The following is a 22,049-nucleotide window of genomic DNA, read 5'->3' as shown; positions in this document are numbered from 1 at the left end:
AACTCTTCTTGGTGGAGGCACCTTCACTAAATACAAATTCACAGGTTAGCTGTGTGAGGGTAGGACCCAAATGCACTCTGTCTCTATAGGTTTAATTCAGCTTTGATTTTCCTCAGCTCAGGAGGGAAACACAAAAAGGATTTCGATCCTTGGTAAACTCTATTTTGTCAGTCAACCTGAAAATTTATAGGAAGTGAGAAACGGTTTTAAAGAATCGCCACAGTTCCTCGGTCCTGATGTGAATGGTTCCTCATTTTAGGAAACAAACCTGCCCGCATTTGTTTGTCAGCACAACTTTGACTCGTCCTTCATGAAAACATTCAGTCAGACTTTGCCTCATGTGAAGATGTTAGATCTTCTGCTAGCAACGTAGGAAGAATAATTCAATGTAATTCGGGACTTGCATGCACAGTGTGATGCTATTTTCAATATGGAGGAAATGCAGTGTGATTTAGAGAAACTGTTATCACGTTAAGCAGATGGTTTCACTGTTTTTCTCCCTTAATAAGCAGCATCTGGACTGGATTATATCAGTGCGGTGTGGGTGTGACTGAAGAGCTGTGTGAGCTGGGTTGGGGTTTGGTAGCGTGAACACCAGAGCCTTGAAGTGTGTTCTCTCCTCTCGTCCACAGCATGTGGGGCGTGGACAAACAGAGCAGCGAGCTGTCTAGCCAGGTGTCCAGTCTGGCTGCCAATCTGAGGTGAAAAGCCACTAATAGTGTGTGCGTGTGTGAAATGTCATGACCTTGTCTGTAGGGGGGGCTATAGTCCACTTTGCACTTGAATGGGATTCTGTCTAAAACACAAACAACACTCAGTGCGTGCTGCCGTAGACAAAGTTTCTTTTACTCTTTTTACTAACAACCGGCCTTAAAAATAAACTTGGGCTTATTATTAATTTTGCAAAGACAGAGCAGGAAGAACTCTTCAATAAGAGCTTTCAAGAATATTTAGACTGTAAAAGAAAGGATTGCTCCGTCTATAATAAAGGCCTTGAAGCTACTCCTCATTTCTTTATGTTTTCTAGGAAAATTGGAAATACATGCAGCAGTTTATTGACACCCGAATGGGAAAAGAGTACATAAGGCAAAAAACTGCGTGTTTTGTGTGTTCATCATCAATTTTGACATGATCCTCAACATCAAAGAAGGCCCAAACCATGACAGAGCATCCTCTGTGTTTCACGTAAGAAATCGTAACAAACTCGTAACGACATTTCTAAAAAATACACTTCTAATTGGTTCTTTGCTAAGTTGTCTGTTATGCATAGAAAACATTTAGGGGCTTTCTTATGCTTGAATGATTCACAGGTCAGTGTTAAGTGGTTTAACAAACAAAACAAAACAAAAACTGAAATGAGTGAAGAAACAAAAGAAAAAAACAATTTCCAAAGAAACACTTTGAAGGACCTTCAGAAATCCTGGAAAAAGTCTCCTTAGAAGCAAAATATAAAGAAATGAGGGGTGACATAAGACTTTTGAGGTATTTCACAGTGTATTTCCAAATTAGACCAATAGATATTTAGTTAAATGGATCATTTATATATAAATTATCTTTTTTTTTATTTAAACATACGTGGATACGGTGGCCCTTAAGGATTAAACAAAAATCGCAAAAAGCTGAAACAGCAATTGGACAAAAGGCACAAACATTAAAAGTAATAATTTTGACCACGTGATTTACATGCCATCATGTTCGCCACTCTCAGGCTTTGAAGAAAAGAACTTTGTCCATGTTTTTGCATTCAATCCTGTACTCTGTTACTTCTTTAGGGCCACCGTCCACACTCAGGTGTTCCGATTAACACGTGAATTCCTGCATAAACGCTCCACACGTTGTCTATTGTGTATTTGTAGATCAGAAAACAAGATTTTCTTATGGGTTTTGTTGTGCTCTTGCTTCCAAAACATTATGAACATTATTGCTGTTGTTGAAAAGAAAACGTTGCCCGCAATAATGTTTCACACCTCTCTCCACACATGCCTTCTCGTCCACCTGTTCCCTTTGGTTTGGGCTCCAACATTTTGTTTTCTTCCCACAGTGTTGGCTCTCCGTCCAACCTGCTCTTGGGTAGAGATGAGTGGTTGGGCCGGTACTGTATCACACTTCCTTTTTCCTGTGTGTCTGTGCGCTTTTGGCTGCCTCGCTCTCTTAGCATGTCTGGTGCCGTCTGCAGTCAAACAGGAAAAGAGACTTAGTTCCGGCTTCCGCCATGTTCTCTAACCCGAGATTACTTTGTGTTTTCTCATTCTGGAGTTTCTACACCGTCACAGCTGACTCATTGCAAACCACCCTGTCACTCGAATCATTTCACGCTTCTTCGGCTGTTCTGTTGATCTTTTGGGAGCAGTTGGGATCTTAACTCCTGCTTTTAAAAGGCTCAGATTTGATTGTTTTTATGGAATAATGGAGTGTTGCTTTTCCCTGTTGGTGCTGTGCTTCGTAATGTGGGTTATGTCTTCACATGAGTGGTCTTCCAATTTTTCCATATTCCCTTTTGTCAAGTGGCTAATTATTTGTAAATTGTCTCTTGCTTTTCCTCTTTGTTCTGCCCTTTATCTTCCTTCCATTTTTCTTCCTCTGCCTCTGTGACCCCATTCTCAGGCCGGTGACCAACATCCCTCAAGGCGCCATGCTGACCGTCAACACAAACTCTGGCGTGAGCATCAAATCGGAGCCCATCTCGCCCGGCCGGGATCGCAGCACCCCTTGCCCTCCTCCGTCTACCACGCCATCTTCGACCTCGGGAGGTACCATCCTGACTGCTCCGCCTCAATACCCCGGCTCCCTGCTATGCCTGGAGCCCCCGACCGGCCGCTCGCCCGCAGACAGCGTAAGCAGCAACGCCAGCTCCTTCGAAGGCAGCGACCGCGACGACGCTGGAGCGGCCGGAGGTGGCACTGCAGGTGCGGGAGGAGGAGGCGGTGGGGCCGGCGGTGGAGGCGGAGGTGGCAGCTCGGCAGGTCCCACCAGCCGGTCCGTGCCGCCCGACTTCAGCCCGTCGGCCGAGCTCCTCAGGGCGTCAAACGAACAAGACCAGGAGGGAGGAAACATCAAGCGCATGAGATTGGATGCCTGGGTCACATAAAGGCACCAACACCTCCTCTCTGCACCCACAGTGAAGTTTTGGTGACTCCCACAACACGCACCCACACTCATTCTTAGTCCCACCCCCCACCACCACTGCCCCGACCCCACTGCCATGTGACACTATCATCACACACAGTTATATTACTCAGCTGCGTCACCCAGACTTCAGAGGCTTTGCCAAAAAACCCCATAAAAACAAGCATAGAAATCCTGATCGACGGCTCCGAGCTCAGCTGGATATTTTAGCCCCTCGGATGGAGGGACAGTAGATTTTTAAAGCCTTCTTGCTTGAATGGACTCCCACATATTGATATTTTTCTTTTTCTTCTTTGGTAGAAATAAGTTGTTTAAAGTGAAACCACGAAACAAACATTTCTCTTTCACACGGTTTCCGTATCGCCTCCATGTATTTACATCGACCTCCTTTCATTTTAATACAATGTGACTCGTGGCCTGTCGACATTACGGGACTAATTCCGCACGACTCGCCACTTCCTGCTCTCCAGAATCCAGCGTTTATTTAGGCTGCGTGCTGTCGATTCTCCTGTAAGGCACTTCCAAACTGCACTAAAGGAAATAACTTTATCTGGACAAAGACTGAGCGATTCTTGGCACCGACCAAAACAGACTCAAGCAAAGGTCTTTCTAGGTAACAATATTTCTGCGTCAAAGGATTTTTTTTTTTTTTGCCTCTGCTGCCACGACCTCATGCAACCAGGCAGGCCCCGAGCCCCTCAGGTGGCACTCTGCGGCTGTTTGAGTCGAGCACCTCGCCAGAGTGCCAATATCAACTTCTCTTTGAGATTTAAATAAAAGAAGAGAAACAAACAAAATGCCAAATGCCCCTGTTCTCTATAGGGACATGCTATCGCTCGCACTGTCGTGAAATATTGAATTGTATTGGCGGTCACTTTGTTCACAGACTGGGGTGCTCCTCCCGTCCTCTCACCTCATCTCCTCTGGAACTCGGATGGAAATCCAGCCGGTTACTCAGCTTATTAGCAGGAGTAGATGCCATCCAAGTGAAATTCAATAGTAAGAGTTTTTTGAGCCTCTGTTGGCTCTCTTTTTTTTTTTTTTAATTTGATTTGATTTGATTTTTTGGAGTAGGGAAGTATTTGGTTCTCTAAGTCCAAGTGTTCTCTATCTGTTGGTATTTTAAAACTCTGTTAGTCGTCCAGAAGTAGGAATTCCGACTTTGTATAAAAATCACTCCTTATACAAAAAAAAGCTTTGATGTCCTCTTTAGCTCTCTATAGCTCTCCTTAGCTCTCTGCCGTGTTTCGAAAAAGTGAAAGGAAAAAGACATTTTTCTATATTTCTACCGCTTCAGTTGGCGACAAAGTAAAACTAGCTTTTCGGCTTCAACGACGTGTATGTACATATGAATATATTTGCATAGACTTTGCTAGGTATCCCTAAAAACAAGCAATGTGTTGATTCTCAGTGGATCTGTTTGCATATATGAGTGTGCATTTGATATGTTTTGAGATACAGGTGCAGGGGTTACGCCGCGCTGGGTGGTGCCGGCGGATCGGACGTGTTTCAAGTAAACCTATTTTATTCTAGTGTCGATGGTGTGTGCACTTTCCGTCTCTCACTCACAGAGGCCTGCTTGGTTGTGGTGTCATCATATTCGCTTGCCACAGTTCTTCTTCTTTCTTTTTTTTGAAGAAAAGAACCCACGATCAAAGAAAGAATCCTACACCGTGACATAAACTTATTATCAGGACACTGCCGTTCACTTCTAGCGTAGAGAGGTAAAATACACTTTGACGGACTCGTGTAAAATCTTTTCCACCTTAAGCTGACAATTTCTTTTTTTTTTTCCCATCGGGAAAACCAAGTTTGACGTTTAAGTGTAGCTTTTCTTGAACAAATCTGTTTTTCGTTGAACCATTTCAAGTGTGTGTATTGGTGTGTGAACCCAGGCTGTTTATCGCTCTCGATTACATTACCTTTTTTTCTCCCCTGGAGACGATGCTCAAAGTGCAGACCGGCTGTTATTTAAACAATCCTACACCTTTCCGTCAGTGTAGGTGAGCAGCGTTTGACGCCGACTCTGGGTTCATGCCGCGAGTCGGAAAAAGACATTGGGGCCGCGTGGGATTTTCTCCAAAAGACTGACGCATCTAGCGGCGGCGTTGCTGAGGTATTTCATCGTCATCATCATCATCTTTCCTAGTATGTGTGGAGGGTAGTCTTTCACTCCACTGATTTCAGGTTAGCGCTGCTTTCCCCTCTCAGTCAGCCACGGTTAGCAATTTAACAGCCAACACTTTCAAAGAGCGCTTATTGGAGAAGTTTTTTTTAAAGGAATACTTACACAGTGAGTGGGAACGAGGAGATCCGTGCTTTTACTTATGTGATCAGTATGTACACAAAACACCAGCCAACACGCCTGATGCTTACCTCTAATGCTGCATTTATGAAAGCGAATTATTTACATTATTTACAGCTGCAGATTGAAACGTTAAAATACAAATTTCCCAAAAATCACTAAAGAAAGTGAATAATGTGTGATTCCCTCCAGAGTTTGTCAGAGCAACACGAATTCATTAGAATCAGTCGGGAAGTGATGCAAGCATGAAAGTTGTCAGTTATCTTTAGTATCTCTTAACCTTATAATGCCCTTAAAACAGGAGTTTCTGAGACCTCTATCTCATTAACATGATCAATACTTGCCATAATTTTAAAAACTTATGGACAAAACTCTTTTTTTTTGGTCTAAAATTAACATTGTTGTTAACAAAAAATTGCCAAAAACACCCAGTGTGTCAAATGCGATACAAAGAAATATATAGCAAGTATATAATCAAAATATATCATACACAACATGATATAGCAAAAACATTTTTTGTGGATTTTGCTGTAAGGGTTAATGAACATCTCAGTTTGAAAAAAATCAGAATTTTCTGGCTGTTTTTTGATGGGTTTGATGGCTTACGGGGTTAAAAAAGGGTGCCCGTTTTTCTCCTTATACACAACATGAGTCTAGATTCGATTGTTTGGGGACCTTTGTGCAAATTAGATATGTCACCAATAGCATCGGCCTAACATGCAGTAAATCCCTGCATCAGGACCCGGAGGAGATCAGGAATGATACAGATCCATCTGCCGTGGCGACACCTTACAGTGAAAGGTTTGGTTTCCAGATGAGCTCTCTAAAGGCATGATAGTTATTCATTTAGAATCCTGATATGTATGCAATATCACATTTCCATGCTGAAACGACTAAATGTGACCAGCTGTGGCAAATTCTGATGTCAGAGAGAAAAAGTCCAAGTGAACCGTTTGCAGGCTTGTTTCAGCATTTGGATAATTTTTACACTTAAAATCAATTCAATTAAATTTGTCGTTTTTATCCCCCGCTTGTATAAAATGTACATAAATAAATTTGGATGTCTCCACCTGACACGTCTCGGTGTTAACGACCATAAAGTCAGCTCGAGCTCAATTATGCGTCGTCTGCATCCATTTTCACAATACTATAAAAGTATCGAGCTCAGGCGTTTACATTACACAACTACAAGCCGCGGCACATCTCAGAGTTGAGATGTAAGATCTCAAAATTAATGCAGCACTTTTTTTTTTTTTTAGTTAAAATGACAGAGTGAGCTTTAGAGGTGCTGGCAGGCAGAGTGTGACTCCTGGACCGTCGTATCGAGCCTCTTCTCCGGCCTACATCCCATCAAGAAATTTCAAGATTTCAAACTATTCCTTTTGAACACTCGGGATGCGTGTCCGCCTTCCTGCAGACAGAGCTGACGATCTCCTCTCGTACCACCCGCTCGTTTCCACTTTTAGAAAAACTCACCTTCAGTGGCATCTCTTCGTTTCTGTGGGCGCTGATGTTTGACTGAAATGTGACACCACACCGATTGGCTTTGTTCATGTACAAAAGGAAAAAAAAAAGGTTCTCTGTCCAATCTAGCAGTGTAGTCACAAGACAATCTATATGAGAAATGAAAACCTGCACCCCTGTTACTTGTTGTGTACAATGTTTTTTAGAATCTCACTATTTTTGGATTAATTTGTGCTGGTGACAGTTCCATTGTCTATTATTATTATTATTATTATTATAATGATATTATTATGGAGCTTTTATTTTATTGCTATTTTTTGTGTAGGATAGCCAACTGTTTTTAATTTCCTCTTTCTTATTTTTCTCTTCCGTATCATAAACATATAGTACTGGTTTCCTTTTTTGAGGCAACTTTGCTGACAATTGCACGATCAGTTATTGTGGTATTAGCAAATGCAATGAAGGAAATACCAGTTAAATGCTGCAGTTTTAATTAAGATACAGAATATATTTATAAAAACGGGAAACAACTGAAATTAGTAAAATCCTGAAATTTGAAACATGTAAATGCATGGGATACAGGTAACAACGACATATGTTACGTACAGTAATGATAAGGACATGCATCAGAGATGAGTTTTAAAGCAACTCAGAATAATGTAGCATATGAAATACTAAAGATGAAATTTATAGCTAATATATTGTGTTGAGCTGGTCTGCTTTGGGTTTTGTTGTAAAGAAAATATTTCTTTTTTTGTTGTTTTTTTTTTTTGAGAATGATATACAGTTTGTGTATATTTTCATATACAAAGTATGCACTGATATGTTATTGAAATTCTATACCGCTTTTACAAAAAAGTGTTTGTTGTACCAAAGTATCCAAGTCCCTTGAAACCTTATCCTTTTTGCGTATGTTTTACCGTATTTTATATATTAAATAGACAAACTGAGTGAAATGAATTTGGATCTGTGATTCATTTTTGTTTTGTTCCTACGTCGAGGTGGGGGCAAAAGTGCTTCTATAATGACTCATCCGGAACATGTGGCAGCACAGCAAGAGGTGCGAAATACCCAGAAGTCTTTGTGAATTCAGTCCATTAGTGCATTCACGTGTCTCTCTTTCCTTTTTTCCTTCCCCTCTTCATCCTCTGCTTATTGTCACAGTTACAAACACGTGAGACGGAGGTTCGATTCGCACATTCGACAATAATCAGACGGCCAAATTTAGCTCATCTCTCACAACCTCTGAGGAGGTGAGCAGCAGCCGTGCATCAACAACATCTGAGATTTAAGAATGAATAATTGTAGTTTTTCTAAAAAGCCAATATTATCTTTTAAGGCGCTGTTATAGTATATGGACTTCACTCATTGTGATTTAAAGGGTTTGCATTGATGTTTCTCAGGGGGAAAACTGGTAAAAGCAGAGAAATAAAAGCTGTTTTTAATGCAAACAAGTGTGGCATTAGATAAAAATTTAATTACTGGTAATAATGTTTTTATATAAGCAAATTTTTTTTTTTAAATTACTGATTTAAGTCTTTTTGAAAGGTAAAAGTTACTCAGTTTAACACCAAAATTGTTTTTAGAAGTTAAAACGTAATTATTGGCAGATAAGACATTGTCAAGGTAACGAGATGAAATTCAAACAGAGTCATGCAGAAGAGCGCATGTGAACAAATGGCACACTGAATCTTGAAGGATGGGTGCCACTGTTGTCACATAAGAAAAGGAAACTGAGGCTACAACTCATGAAGTTTGTAAAATGTTGCCTGGGGTCAGATCTTTTGTGTAAAAAAAAAAAAAAAAAAAAAAAAAAAAAAAAAGATCAAATTGGGTCTTTTATCCACTGCTCAGGCTGCTGGTGTAATGGTGTGGGGATATCTTTAAGCCCCTTGGTATTGTTTAAAGACCACAGCCTAGCTGAGTATTGTTGCTGGCCATGTCCATCCCTATATGAGCACAGTGCTGCTAGTATTTTAATGCTCCTATACGTGTGGCTACCTGCCTTTTCAAGGATTTTCAGCTCAAATAACCTTGAAATAGGCATAAAAATCTTGTTTTTCATGAGCTGCCATTTATATAGTGCTTTTCTACAGGCTGCTTCACACAGTGCTTTAATCTGTACACTTCATGCATTTTATCTTTAGCGTGTTTTTGGACTGAGGAAGGAAGTCAGAGTACCCAAGTACAGTATTTAACTATGCTACGTTCTCACTTGCACATGAACATCCTACCAGACAAGTCTTCTTGTTGTTAGTTTAATCTGTGACACAAAAAGTCCACATTAGAAACTGTTGCAGGACTTTAGATCCAAAGTATAATTTACACTCGACTTCTTGGTCATCAGTTTAAACAAAACGTAGCCACACCTGCGAAATGTAAACAAAGGCTGTTGCTGCTGGATCAATCCTGGAAGTAACCACCTGACCAGACTACAGCCTTAGTAACTTTTGTCGGTTCTAATAATTTACAAAAGAAAATAAATAAAATGCAGAGAGAGAAAAGACAAGTCGGCAAATGAAGGTGGTTCTAAACTCCCTTCAAGGGTAGTTTCTGATCAGATTGTGAGTTTATTGGGATTCCTGGACAGGTCGCAACAAGCCCAACATGGAAAAGTTTCATATGGAATGATGGGTGTGTACACGCACACGCATGACATGACAAAGGCTGGGGAAACTAAAGCAAACACACCAACCAAGACATATGTCTAAAAAGGCAAAGGTAGGTGTGTGTGTGTGTGTGTGTGTGTGTGTGTGTGTGTGTGTGTGTGTGAGAGAGAGAGAGAGAGAGAGAACATTCAAGCAGCTCATGTCCACCCTTCAATGCTGACAAGCCTTGTATTGTGATTAAGGAAAAGTACATTGTGCAATTTTATTGCAACTCACAAATTTTAGCTCGAAAATGAATCAATAAATGACTGCTTAAATAAAATTACACTGTAAAGCAGCTTTATGTTGGCAACACAGCTCTGGGATGTTTGAGGGACTCTGTTAGACTTGGATTGAATTTATTGATTTGAACACATCGTTATACTGATAATGTTAATGATTGATATTGGATGGGCATGTGGAGGGTTCACGATCCCTCTGATAGCAGACGCAGTAATGGACTTCAACCCTGTGGCACTGACTCAGAGTTCATTCACGTCCGTCGTTTGCTGGTTTCGATGCGGCGTTACTCACGGCGCTCCTCAAGCTTCGTCGGGTCACCGCGATCGTGGCTCTGCAGTCTGCTTTTCAGGACTGGGGACATTTTTCAGCTTTACATTCAGATGTTGCCGAAACTCAGAACATTGACTCACCCTTTCCCGGACAGAATTGAAGAAATGAGGCATTTTAATGTAAATCATCAGCTGCACAGTTATCATGTTTCATAATGAAGATTTATTGAACTCATTCAGGGGCCCAAATATTGACATTTTCTTTACATATTTACCACTCACAGCATGAGAGGAAAGGGGGGGGGGTAAACACAACATCCTTTGGACACAAAAGAAAAGGACAATCCAAAAATAGCATTTCAGTTTGTGCTGCTATCAACAAAGAAAAGCCTTTGATCAAAACAACAAAGGTGCATTTAACAGGCACAGTTATAAATATTACGTTTAAAAAGCCACAGCTGGCAGCAGCAGTGTGAAAATAAACAAATAAATGGAAGACAATGATTTGAAAAGCTTTTAATTCTCCTCTAATGTCGAGAGTTCAGATATTGTTTTAGTTTGTGTATTTTAAAGTTTAAATCACTAAATATGACCTAAAGTGAAAAAAAGAACAAGTAGATATACAAACAAACAAAAAAGTACTACATCAGCACAAAACATGAGACCACAGAGTTGTAGGTCACTAAGAACGGATCGTCTCATGAGGGCGTCCAAAATGTTAAATCTATATAAACTGGATCGTCTACGTCAGTCTGCTCAAAGCGAAGCGAAAACAAGAAAAAAAAGACAACTGTACAGAGTCATCTGTTTTATGATTGGACGGTTGATTAAATGTTTCTGATTTTGATGATTTTGATGCTCCGGTTTTTAAAGTCACTTTCTAACGTCACTTTCTTCACCCACAGCATAACTGGAGCTCGTACGTTTGAATTCTTTGTAAACAGAAAAAGGTCAGAGGAAACATTTCGCACTGAGAAGTCGTGATCCTTTTCATGAAGTCACTGATTAACAGCCCCGTATGATGCATCAGGGCTAAATTATACAAAAATACATATATTTTTACACAACACTGCTGATCAATGATCATAAAACATATTTAATTCATCAGCAGATGACTTCTTTATTAAAACTTGGACCCACCAGGACAGAACGAGCTGTCTGTGAGCAAAAACTGTGTCGTTATACTCCAAGTATTATATTACAGGTTTCATTGTCTCTTTCTGCTCCACGCCCTTTTAACCCCACCAGCGCTGCCTGGGTGGAGGAGCCGAGGTGGGCGGCGCCACGTCAAAGACGCTGTCTTGTCCCATCGACGAGCACACGAAGTAGAGATTGGTGCCCAGCATGACCAGTATGGGGAAGAAGGAGAAGCCAAAGCCGAAGCCTCTGGTGCTGCTGCCCAGGGAGAGGCAGAGCCAGTAGATCAGCCTGCAACGAGAGGGGGATGAGACTCATTTCTGTTTGAAGCACAGTCACTAGCAGCTGGACACAATACTGACAGAAGATCTGATCACCGCCCGCATCAGCCCACACACCCACTCTCTCCTTTCAGCAGGAACATTAGACAGCGCAGCTCATTTATGCTTTTCATCTGTTTTTGTATCGAGTGCTTGATGACTCAAAGCTGCACTAATGGCTTAATAGAGGCTTTTTTTTTTTTCTTTTTAAAGTGTCCTAATTTTCTGTCATTGTGTTTTCGAGACTGTCTGAGATCTTTTTCAGGGCACAATGTGATGGAGTACTGGAGATTTGAGGCCCTATTTTTCAGGATGTAGCTCAAAGTGCTGTGGTATAGGAAGAATTAATTATCGTCTCAGAGCTCTCAGCCCGAGTTGGAAATTAAATGTATTCATTATTACAGCAGTTTTTAAAATCGGCTGCGGTGGAGGCAGCAGACTGCTTATGAAAAGAAGAACGGAGCCTCGTAGCTTGTCCACGTGTGTAGGTGACATCATCAGCTCAACGAAGACTCGCTGCAGAAGTCTAAATCAGCTGTTACCTATTAAATCTGGTTTATAAAATGCTAAAATGTATTCCACACCGTCTATTTATGAATGCTCAGATGTAACAGGTTAACAGAACATTCGCTACAAATGGGAACCAGAGAGCTTCTGATGCCAAATACAGTGGCTTGCAAAAGTATAACCTACCAAGACAAGGCCGTCCACCTAAACTCACAAGCCGAACAAGAAGAGCGCTGATCAGAAATGCAGCCAAGAGGCCCATGGTGACTCTGGACGAGCTGCAGAGATCTACAGCTCAGGTGGGGGAATCTGTCCATAGGACAACTATTAGTCGTGCACTGCACAAAGTTGGCCTTTATGGAAGAGTGGCAAGAAGAAAGCCATTGTTAACAGAAAACCATAAGAAGTCCCGTTTGCCACAAGCCATGTGGGGGACACAGCAAACATTTGTAAGAAGGTGCTCTGGTCAGATGAAACCAAAATGGAACCTTTTGGCCAAAATGCAAAATGCTATGTGTGGCGGAAAACTAACACTGCACATCACTCTGAACACACCATCCCCACTGTCAAATATGGTGGTGGCAGCATCATGCTCTGGGGGTGCTTCTCTTCAGCAGGGACAGGGAAGTTGATGGGAAGATGAATGGAGCCAAATACAGGGCAATCTTGGAAGAAAACCTCTTGGAGTCTGCAAAAGACTTGAGAATGGGGCGGAGGTTCACCTTCCAGCAGGACAACGACCCTAAACATAAAGCCAGGGCAACAATGGAATGGTTTAACACAAAACATATCCATGTGTTAGAATGGCCCAGTCAAAGTCCAGATCTAAATCCAATCAAGAATCTGTGGCAAGATCTGAAAACTGCTGTTCACAAACGCTGTCCATCTAATCTGACTGAGCTGGAGCTGTTTTGGAAAGAAGAATGGGCAAGGATTTCAGTCTCTAGATGTGCAAAGCTGGTAGAGACATACCCTAAAAGACTAGCAGCTGTAATTGCAGCAAAAGGTGGTTCTACAAAGTATTGACTCAGGGAGCTGAATAATCACGCGCACCCCACTTTTCAGTTATTTATTTGTAAAAAATGTTTGGAATCTTGTATGATTTTCGTTCCACTTCTCACGTGTACAACACTTTGTATTGGTCTTTCACGTGGAATTCCAATAAAATTGATTCATGTTTGTGGCTGTAATGTGACAAAATGTGGGAAAGTTCAAGGGGGCCGAATACTTTTGCAAGCCACTGTATGTTGCTCCTAATTGGTTATACCAGGGGTGGGGAACTCCAGGCCTCAAGGGCCGGTGGTCATACAGGTTTTAGATATCACCCTGGGTCAACACAACTGAATCAAATGATAAGTTCATTACCAGGCCTCTGGAGAACTTCAAGACATGTTGAGGAAGTAATTTAGCCATTTAAATCACAGTTGGCTCAAGGACACATCTAAAACCTGCAGGTCACCGGTCCTTCTTTGAGTGCAATTTCAGACTGCAATTTTTGAGAAATAAACCCTGAGCTACCCTTGGCTTATCAGTAGTTTTCAGAGTCCCACAGCACACTCTTTGAACCAGGGATCGATACGATTGGCTCACTGGTTTTTGTAAGCAGGCGGCACTGTGATGTCCCCACTGCAGATGTTTTTCTTTTGCATGCAAGCTTTAAACTGTGGATAAAGTAACTGCAGCAGTACGGGTGATCAGACAGGTTTAGGAAAAATCCCCAGTTGAACCAGATGATGAAAGGCAGGAAAGCAGTTAGATGCATGACGAGTCCAACAGAGAAACAGCAGGAAGTAACAGGTTATATAACAAGTTATTATCTCTGTGGTTTAGATAATATATCTTGTTTTAATCGTGCCAGAGCATGCAAGCGGTTTCACTGTATTCAATTTAATAAAACTGATCGAGGGGTCATGTTTGTTTGTTCAGCCACTGACTGAACAAAGAGTGAAACTTTATTTAAAAGGCTGTTAAAAAGGCTTTTTTTTTTTTGAATACAAGCGCGCCGATCCACACAGGTGTGCACATGGGTGTTCACTGTTCGTAGACTTAAATCACACCTTTCTTGGCTGCTACTTCAAAGCACATTGTGCGCTGTCTGTCCTGCGTGCTGCACAACAACATTCAATATTTAGTATTTACTGCTGTTTACACTTAGCTAGATTAATGCGATGGTGTTGTGTATAGTATGTTGCTTTGTTTTGTTTTTTTGCTTGTTTTCTATTCTTTTTCTCTCAACAGGTGATCCCGGAGATATTTTTTTCTTCCCCCCTTTCTCACTGTCCCTCTCCCCTTTTGTTTTTCTTTTCCTTCCTCTTTCTTTCTCCCTTTCCTATCCCTCACTCATGTCTGTCCCGTCTGTAACAACTGAAAATAAAATAAATAATAAAAACAAAGGTCGATCAAATGGACCAATACGGCAATGCCATGATGATCCATTTGGCAAAATAAATCCATTGGGTATCCTTGTTGGTCTTCAGACAACAATTCTGACGGCTAAAGAACCAAATGGGACAGGCGGGAAAAAAAAAAAAAGGCTGTTAAAAAGGCTTTTTTGTCTGATGATTCTTTAAAGTTTGAAAAGGAACTTTATGTTCTTCAGCTTCTCCTCATTTATTCATTTAACGGGGGCACAAAAACAAAGTTTGTTTTTTTCCAAGTGAAGATGATTATCTGTTCTTGCACAGTACAATTTGAAAGTAATGGTTTCACAGTCTTTACCTCATATTTGTGGAGCTAATGTGAAACCAAATAAAAACCAATTAAAGAGGAGTAATCACATTAAAAGCTTTTTAAAAAACACTCACTACAGCCTCGCTTTCAGTCTCACAGAAATTTGACCTAGTCAGTCTAGTGAAGTCGTAGTAATGATGGAGTCTGAGCACGCTGACTTTGCAGCTTTAGTCGGACTTTTGTCTGCTCAGCACCTTTCACAGAGACGACTGTGACAGTCGAACAGGTTTAAAACTTTATCACAGACAAAACTTTGATGGATTCAGATCATTTTAAAGGGACAATCATAGTTAATGGAGGATAAATTGTACTGACGCACAAGTAACTGCAACAGTGTTGTCATCAACCCTCCCCCTTAACATGAACTGTAATAGGCTTGGTCATTATGACGTGCGGACATCTGGACAAACTTTTAGTTTAGTTTTTGTTTTTTTTTAAACAATCCTTCAAAAACTGCTGATGATCCCCTTACTTGGCACCAATTATCAAAAGTTAATGCAATGAATGGTTAAACTCCAATCATACGAGTCTATTATGATCGACACACTGGTTGTGTCAAGCACAATGATGTGACCACCTATACTAGTACTGAGGACATGCAAAACTTGCACTAATTTCCTTAATTTCCTTTTGTGACTGAGACAGCCTCCTTGCTATAGAAGCAGGGAAGAGGTGTGACATCATGTCAGCTTATTATACCAGAAGTCCTAGTCCCTCCTGATATTAGTGTTGCTGAGGACATTCGAGCTTCTGATGAGCTCACATAGGATTGACCATGTTGCACGCAAACAGTGACATCACCACAAACGTATAATTTATCTCAACTATACCTCTGCAGCAGCACTGGTACAGCCATGCACGTATAGACCAGAAACAAAGAAATACATGAGATTTTATTTGGAAAGTCTAATCTTTTCAAGCTCTTAAAGCATCTCCCTCTGTATTTATTTGGGATTCTTTGAGCTTCTGCACGGTCTGTTAGGAAGTTGGAAAATTATTCCATCCATAAAATTCCATCTATATCAGCATTTTCTTTACCATTTATCTAATTCGGGCTAAGGGAAGATGAGCCTATACCAGCTGACAGTGAGCAAGAAGCAGGGTACATCCTAGACAGATGCAAGTAAAAACTCTCACATTCACACCGCTGGCCAATATCACAATCACACTGTTAATATCTCAATAATAATATCTTAAAATTATATTATATAATATATAAATGATATTATATAATATCTTATCTTAAAATTAATATCTCTGGCGCTTGAGTACTCAGAGAGCACCAATGCAGGCTTGACACAGAACCCTCCTTTACTTAATCATAACTGTGCTCCATGTTTAGATAGTCTGAAAAGTCTTATGAGGGTGTCATTCAGTAGGTATAAACTAACCATCATAATATTTTCATCACTGAACTACCAGTTGCTGACAACACGCACACAAACACGTACCTGCCAAAAACAAATACGATGGTGAGCAGCGGCACCAGTTTGATGAGGTCCTGGCTGATGTAGGTTGCCATGACAGCAAGCTGCAGGAAGTAGAAGAGGAAGAGGCCGAGCGATTCATTGACGTAGTGCCAGTGCACGGCCACTTGTATGTTCAACAGGTTACTCTGAACGAGGGGCTTGACCGCGCTGTAACGCAGCCGGGCGAGGCCCTGCACCACCACGCCTGCAGAGAAAGATCATCGTCACCTCATTTTCTTGTTCTCCATTTTCTTATTTGCATGACAGATTTGCTTTGGTGCATTACAATTTAAACACAGGAAAACACTAAAGTCTCACCGAGCAGGATGGGCACGCTGGCAAAAAAGGCGCAGCGCAGTGTGTACACCACCCTGAGGGGGGCGCTTTCAAGCTTTGGCGAATCAAAAGGTATTAGGGCGTAACCACCCCACACCAGGAAAGGGAAGAGTATTGCTGCAGCCACCATCGCCAAAACCACCCTCAGTTTCTCCTTGCAGATATGCTCACACAGGTCTGAGGAGGAAGAACACAGTTACGGTTTATGATTAGCCAAAGTAACTCTGCAGGAAGGAGAATCTAATCTAATCTAATCTAATCTAATCTAATCTCTGTGCCAAAAAAGATGACACAACATATCCTGAAGCCACAGCATGATTTACCTAAAGACATTAATTACGTGTCATTAATTCCAGTTAAGCACCAAAAAAAGGGAGATCTAGGCCGGGTCACCAATGACTTTCTCACTGGGGAAAAATGTGCTCCAGAAAACACGCTAACCTACTTGGAACAGAACCAACATGTGATTAGATCATCAAATTAAAGCGGACCTATTATCCTCAATTACTACTCCATATTTTTATTCTTTGACTTTAATAGAGTAACTTTACATAATTCACACTTCCTGATTTCTCTCATACTTAGTCTTGATGCAGCTCCTCAGTTCACCCACTGTGTGAAACAAGCTCCTCTTCTGATTGGCAGCCCCTCACGAATAGAGGAGGTGGAGCTTCTGTGCTATCAAGTAGAGCCTCGAGTCTCAGGTAACCATATAAAGACAGATTCAAGAGTACTAAAAATAGTACTATAAAGCACAATTCAAGATTTTATTGGTGTGAAATTAAAATACTGTGCATTTTGTAAGGTGTGCTAGGTGCGTAAAAGCCACAAATAGGCCGTTTCAGCCAGTTAGTAGGTTGTTAAGGAATGCGATGACATCGTAATACCTGATATCAATGATATCAAGGCGCCTAAGATGTGCCTGTGTGCCAACTTTGGCTGCTCACCTCATGACTGTGATGGAGTTTTAAATACTTTGAAAACAAAAATGAAACAACTTTTCAGAATAAGAGCACTAAGCACTAAGATTTCAGCGGTGCAAGGAGTAGGTGCTTATTAATGCTAATAAAAAACTGGGCTGGGTGTAGCAGAGTCTGGGTTGGTCGGGATACTCACAGTACTTGTCGTCATTGGTTGTCCACTCCGGGTAAAGCTCTACAACGGATTTGTGCTCCATCTCCGGCTCCACCTCCTTCTCTCCGAGTGGCCTGCTCACCTCGGGAACCTCTTTCGTGGAGTGATTCAAAATCGTGACTTGTGGCGTGAAACCTGGAGATGATTTTTCCGAGACCCATGTTAATCCCCCTTCGTCTTCCTCTTCCTCATCCTCATCATCTGCGAGGGAGCCGTCCTCTTTATCACCCTGCTTCACCTTAATCTCATCGTCCCTCCACCTCTCCCCCTCGGGCATGCTCTCCCTCCATTTGGTCTTGCTCTTCACATCGCTCTCTTCCTGGCTCTGCTCCTCTGACAGGTCCTGGCTCCCTCTGCTGATTCCCGTGTCCCTCTCGTCAAGCTCTGATCCTCCTTTTTCTGACGAGATTCCATCATCCTGCTCTGTAAGGGCTCTGCTGTTTCTGTCTGCCGACCACGGTAAAGTGCTTGGCTCCAGAAAAGCAGAGCTGGTCGCATCATCATCTTCTTCTTCTTCTTCCTCCTCATCTGTAAGCTTTCTTTTGTCCTCCAAACCGTTGTGTTCTTGTGGCTTTTTACTTACTGGTGTTTGTGGCTCTGCACTTGACCCAGCAGGTGAAAATGCCAGCTCCTCACTTGTGTTGTTGATTAGGTCAGCCATTCTTAGTGTTTCTTTACTTCCAGTCAATACCAGCTGCACTGCTGAGAATCTGTTGTTACCAGCTCCTAAAAGTCCTCTTTGTTCGCATTTCTCTGTGAGAGAGGGAACAAAACATTATAACGATGCTTGAAGCAGCAGCCTGCTTCAACTTGAGCTTCATAAAAACATCAAAGTTCACAGTTTATCGTGGGCGTGTTACCAGATATGGCTCACTCTGTCGTCACACATACCAGCACTGTGCATACAACATGTTACTGCAGCTCTGATTTATGTGACAGGATTAATACATGAATCACTACGTGTCTGAGTCGCAAATGCAATAAACGACTAATCCAGAGGGTGAACGGGAAAATTATTAGGAGATCACGATGTACACTCAAAGGCCACTTTGTTAGGTACGCCTGTTGAATTGATCTTTAATGCAAATATTTAATCAGCTAATCACATGGCAGCAACTTCACCAGCAACTACCGTACTGCTTTGGACTGATAGGAAGGTAACAGTAACTCAAACAACCACTTGTTACAACCAAGACATGCAGAAGAGGATCTCTGAATACACAGCACAACACTTGAAGCAGATGGGCTACAGCAGCAGAAGACCACACCAGGTTCCACTGCTATCAGCTAAGAACAGGAAACTCAGGCTCACTAACGTCAGGCCACAGGAATACCATCACTGTAGTATCCTCCCCACCTGGAGGAGGCCCCCCAGGGCAGACCCAGGACACGCTGGAGAGATAACATCCCTTGGCCACCCTGGGAATGTCTTGGTGTTCCGCCGGACAAGCGGGAGGAGGTGGCAGGAGAGAGGGAGGTGCTGCCCCTGCCACCTGGCCCCAGATAAGCTGAAGAAGATGGATGGACTGTAGTATTTTTAATGTCTCTTTTCACTCACCCTCTGTGAAGAAGATTCAGATGCTAACCACAAAGTGTTTTTTTATGATAAGTTTTCTGCTGGTTTAATTTATTTTTATTCATTTATAAAGATGTTGAGCTCATTGTGAATCTTTTTGATAATTACTGTATTTCTTGTTGAAAAGTTGAGCGCTTAATTAAGTTTGGGGTTTTTTTACTCTCAATTTAGCTGTTTTATTGGAACTCTTGGAACGCTTTCCCCCATAAAGACAACATCTGACGGCATCTCCTGCTCCCTTAATGACAAGTTTTGACACCTCACTGCATATCAATAAAGATATGGTTTGATGGGCATTAGAATATATTCCGGGTTTTTCCAAGGGTAGCTGCATAGGCAGAGACAACCCTCACTAACCTCTGATGTACACTCAGTCATTTTTTTTCCATAAGCAGGCCTAAAATATGAGAGAAACCACACAGAAGTAATATCTCCATTTTCACTCCAGTTTGCCGTTTTGGACAAATACAGCATTAATGATCAGGCCTTCTCGGCACCTCCAATGATATCTTGATGCAAAATCATGCAGGAGATTAATCTGTTCTGCTGATGTCTACCTTTTTGCTCAGTTAACTGAGATACTAGGTGGGTGTATCGTGGCCTGGTTTGAAATGACTCATCACATCTGCCTGAATGGTCTTTTCCCATGGCTGCTTCCAAGTCTGGGTCCTATTCCACTTCTCCTGCCTACGGTGTACCAGAAGGCTGTTTCCGTCCCTCTTCAGCACATTTTGAGCAATATTAAGTACTTTTTTGGATCATTCTATGCAGATGACGTTCATTTGTGTGTCTCCTTTAAGCCCCAAGATTTTTCTAAGTTGTATAGTTACTCTTGGATTTAGAAAATATTAAAAGTTTGATGTTTGACAATTTTCTTCAACTTAATGAAGCAAAAACAGAAGCTTTTTTTGTGCTTTGAAAAGATTTGTCTCTAAGGTTATGGAAATTTAGATCCTCTGCCACGTTAGCTAAATCTTCTCTCAGGTGTAACTTCTGACTCAGCCTTTACTTTGAATGCTTACGTTAAATCTCTGGTTCACTCTTGGATTCTACTTGAGAAATATTACCAAGTTCAGTTTCATTGTGTCACACTCTGAAGGGAAAATCGTTATTCACGCCTTTATTTCATCACATTTGGATAACTGCAATTCATTGTTCACTTGTTTTAAGAAAGCTTCCTTGAAACTTCTATAGGTTATCTTCTAAATCTCCTGAGTACTCCCACTTCACAACATTGTTAATTCATTTGCCTTGACTCCTCATTATCTTCAGAGTCTACTTTAAGGATCTGGCTTCGACTTTTAGAGCTCTGCACAGACAAACTTCAGGTTACATCAGTCAACTTTTACATCCTTGCATTCCCAGCAAGGTCCTGGAGGTCAATAAGGGCCTGCATCACACAAGGTTGAGAACTTAAAGGAGAGAGCTTTTATAACAGTGGCCCCCAGATCTGCAATTACATCCTTCCGAGCCTCTGATCAATGGATTTGATCCCTTTTAACAAGCAGCTAAAAATGCATCTTTTTAAACTTGTATTTGATTCATTTTATAGTTGCTTGAGATTTTTCTCAAAATGTCCTATACAAATAACATTTTATTTTGAGTCTCAATTTCTACTGCAACATTCTGATTGTATGATCAGAATTTGGCAGAAATGTGAAAGCATGGCTCCATCCTGCCTTGTATCAGCATTTCAGGCTGCTTGTGATGTAACAATTTAGGGGACATTCTTGTGGTATATTTTGGACCCCTTAGTACTGTTGCTAACCATCTCTCTTTGAGACCCGTGTACCCATCTGCTGATAGTTGCTTCTAGTAGGATAACGTGCTATGTCACAAAGCTGAAATAATCTCAAACTGGTTTCTTGAACATAATAATGAATTCACTGCACTCACAGTTACTAGATCTCAACCTAACAGAGCACCTCTGACATGTGGTGGAACAGGAGAGACCCATCATGGATGCGCAGCTCACAAATCTGCAGCAATTGTGTAATGCAATCATATCAATATGAAGCAACATCTCCGAAGAACGTTTCCAGCAACTCTTTGAATCTATGACATTGAGAACTAAAGCAGTTCTGATGGCATTTCACCACTTTGAGGCCTCAACCAAGAATCAGCTGCACCGTCCATTAATCTGATTTGAGCTGTTCAGGATTGAAAATATCGTGCAGAGTCGTTATAAAAATCTAATGTGTTATCAAATGTTTTGTTTTCTTAAACATTTAAGAAAGTGAGATAGGAGTACTCAAAGCTATACACGCATTAAAATATGTGAGGCAGCCGCTGCGATTTCTCAGGAAATACTTCTGCTTCTGGACGACCGGTCCACATTATCGGTATTTCACTTTAAAAAACAGATCACTGTTGATCAAATTTATTGTATAGAGTTTGCCGTGAAGGGTTAAGGTGTCACGGAGACGTTTCTGGGCCTTTAAATGCATTGTAGGGTAACTTTAGACGCCCGTGAAAGAAAAAGTAGCTTCAGCCAGAACTTGTTTAGCAACTCTATATTTAGTACGACTCAGCCCGTTGATTCTTCGCCGCACTGGGTTTTAAAATATATCTTTTAAAAAGGTTAACGGTCGATTTACCTGTTTTTAAATCCGGTCACATCACTGAAACAATCCGTAACTTCGTTTAAAAGTCGCCAGTTTCGCCGTTTCCCGCAAGCGGAAACAAAGTTCCAGACAGGTGAGGCCAGGTGTTCTTCCACTGTTTAAACAGGGAAACGGAAACAGTGCAGAAGTATCACTCCGCTCGAGAAACGTCAACATCCCCG

The 22,049-nt window shown here is 41.4% G+C and overlaps 2 protein-coding genes across 6 annotated transcripts in view; one reads left to right on the top strand and one right to left on the bottom strand.

Annotated features, from left to right (window-relative positions):
- Window positions 1-7,846, top strand: part of LOC102780198 (myocyte-specific enhancer factor 2D homolog) — a 32,310-nt gene extending 24,464 nt beyond the window's left edge. For 2 of the 5 annotated variants that reach the window (XM_006787950.3, XM_006787949.3), the window contains 3 exons: window positions 633-701; window positions 2,042-2,092; window positions 2,605-7,846. In XM_006787950.3, the coding sequence (XP_006788013.1) occupies window positions 633-701; window positions 2,042-2,092; window positions 2,605-3,088 (604 nt within the window). In that variant the 3' untranslated portion in view covers window positions 3,089-7,846. The remainder of the gene's footprint in view (window positions 1-632; window positions 702-2,041; window positions 2,093-2,604) is intronic. The other 3 variants (XM_006787953.3, XM_006787952.3, XM_006787951.3) reach the window with 2 other exon arrangements.
- Window positions 7,847-10,357: 2,511 nt separating this feature from the next.
- Window positions 10,358-22,049, bottom strand: tmem79a (transmembrane protein 79a). Its single transcript, XM_006787955.3, has 5 exons — window positions 21,862-22,049; window positions 17,671-18,441; window positions 16,537-16,731; window positions 16,201-16,423; window positions 10,358-11,483 (listed from the first exon to the last, which is right to left on the bottom strand). The coding sequence occupies exons 2-5, from the start codon at window positions 18,347-18,349 to the stop codon at window positions 11,291-11,293; spliced, it is 1,290 nt and encodes a 429-aa protein (XP_006788018.2). The 5' UTR covers window positions 18,350-18,441; window positions 21,862-22,049; the 3' UTR covers window positions 10,358-11,290.

The sequence above is a fragment of the Neolamprologus brichardi genome, chromosome 22 (assembly GCF_056152115.1).
Source record: "Neolamprologus brichardi isolate AB-2024 chromosome 22, ASM5615211v1, whole genome shotgun sequence".
NCBI classification, from domain to species: Eukaryota; Metazoa; Chordata; class Actinopteri; order Cichliformes; family Cichlidae; genus Neolamprologus; species Neolamprologus brichardi.
Note: the sequence above shows the minus strand (reverse complement) of the source record. Positions and strands in the feature narration are given on the sequence as shown.

What these genes read in the sequence shown, in the direction of transcription:
- tmem79a (XM_006787955.3), bottom strand. Translation starts at nt 18,349, where the DNA reads ATGGCTGACCTAATCAACAACACAAGTGAGGAGCTGGCATTTTCACCT. An exon ending in CAGCGTGCCCATCCTGCTCG is followed by an intron (nt 16,424 to 16,536) that starts GTGAGACTTTAG and finishes CTTTCTCTGCAG; the next exon opens with GCGTGGTGGTGCAGGGCCTC. An exon ending in ATCGTATTTGTTTTTGGCAG is followed by an intron (nt 11,484 to 16,200) that starts GTACGTGTTTGT and finishes CTCTCGTTGCAG; the next exon opens with GCTGATCTACTGGCTCTGCC.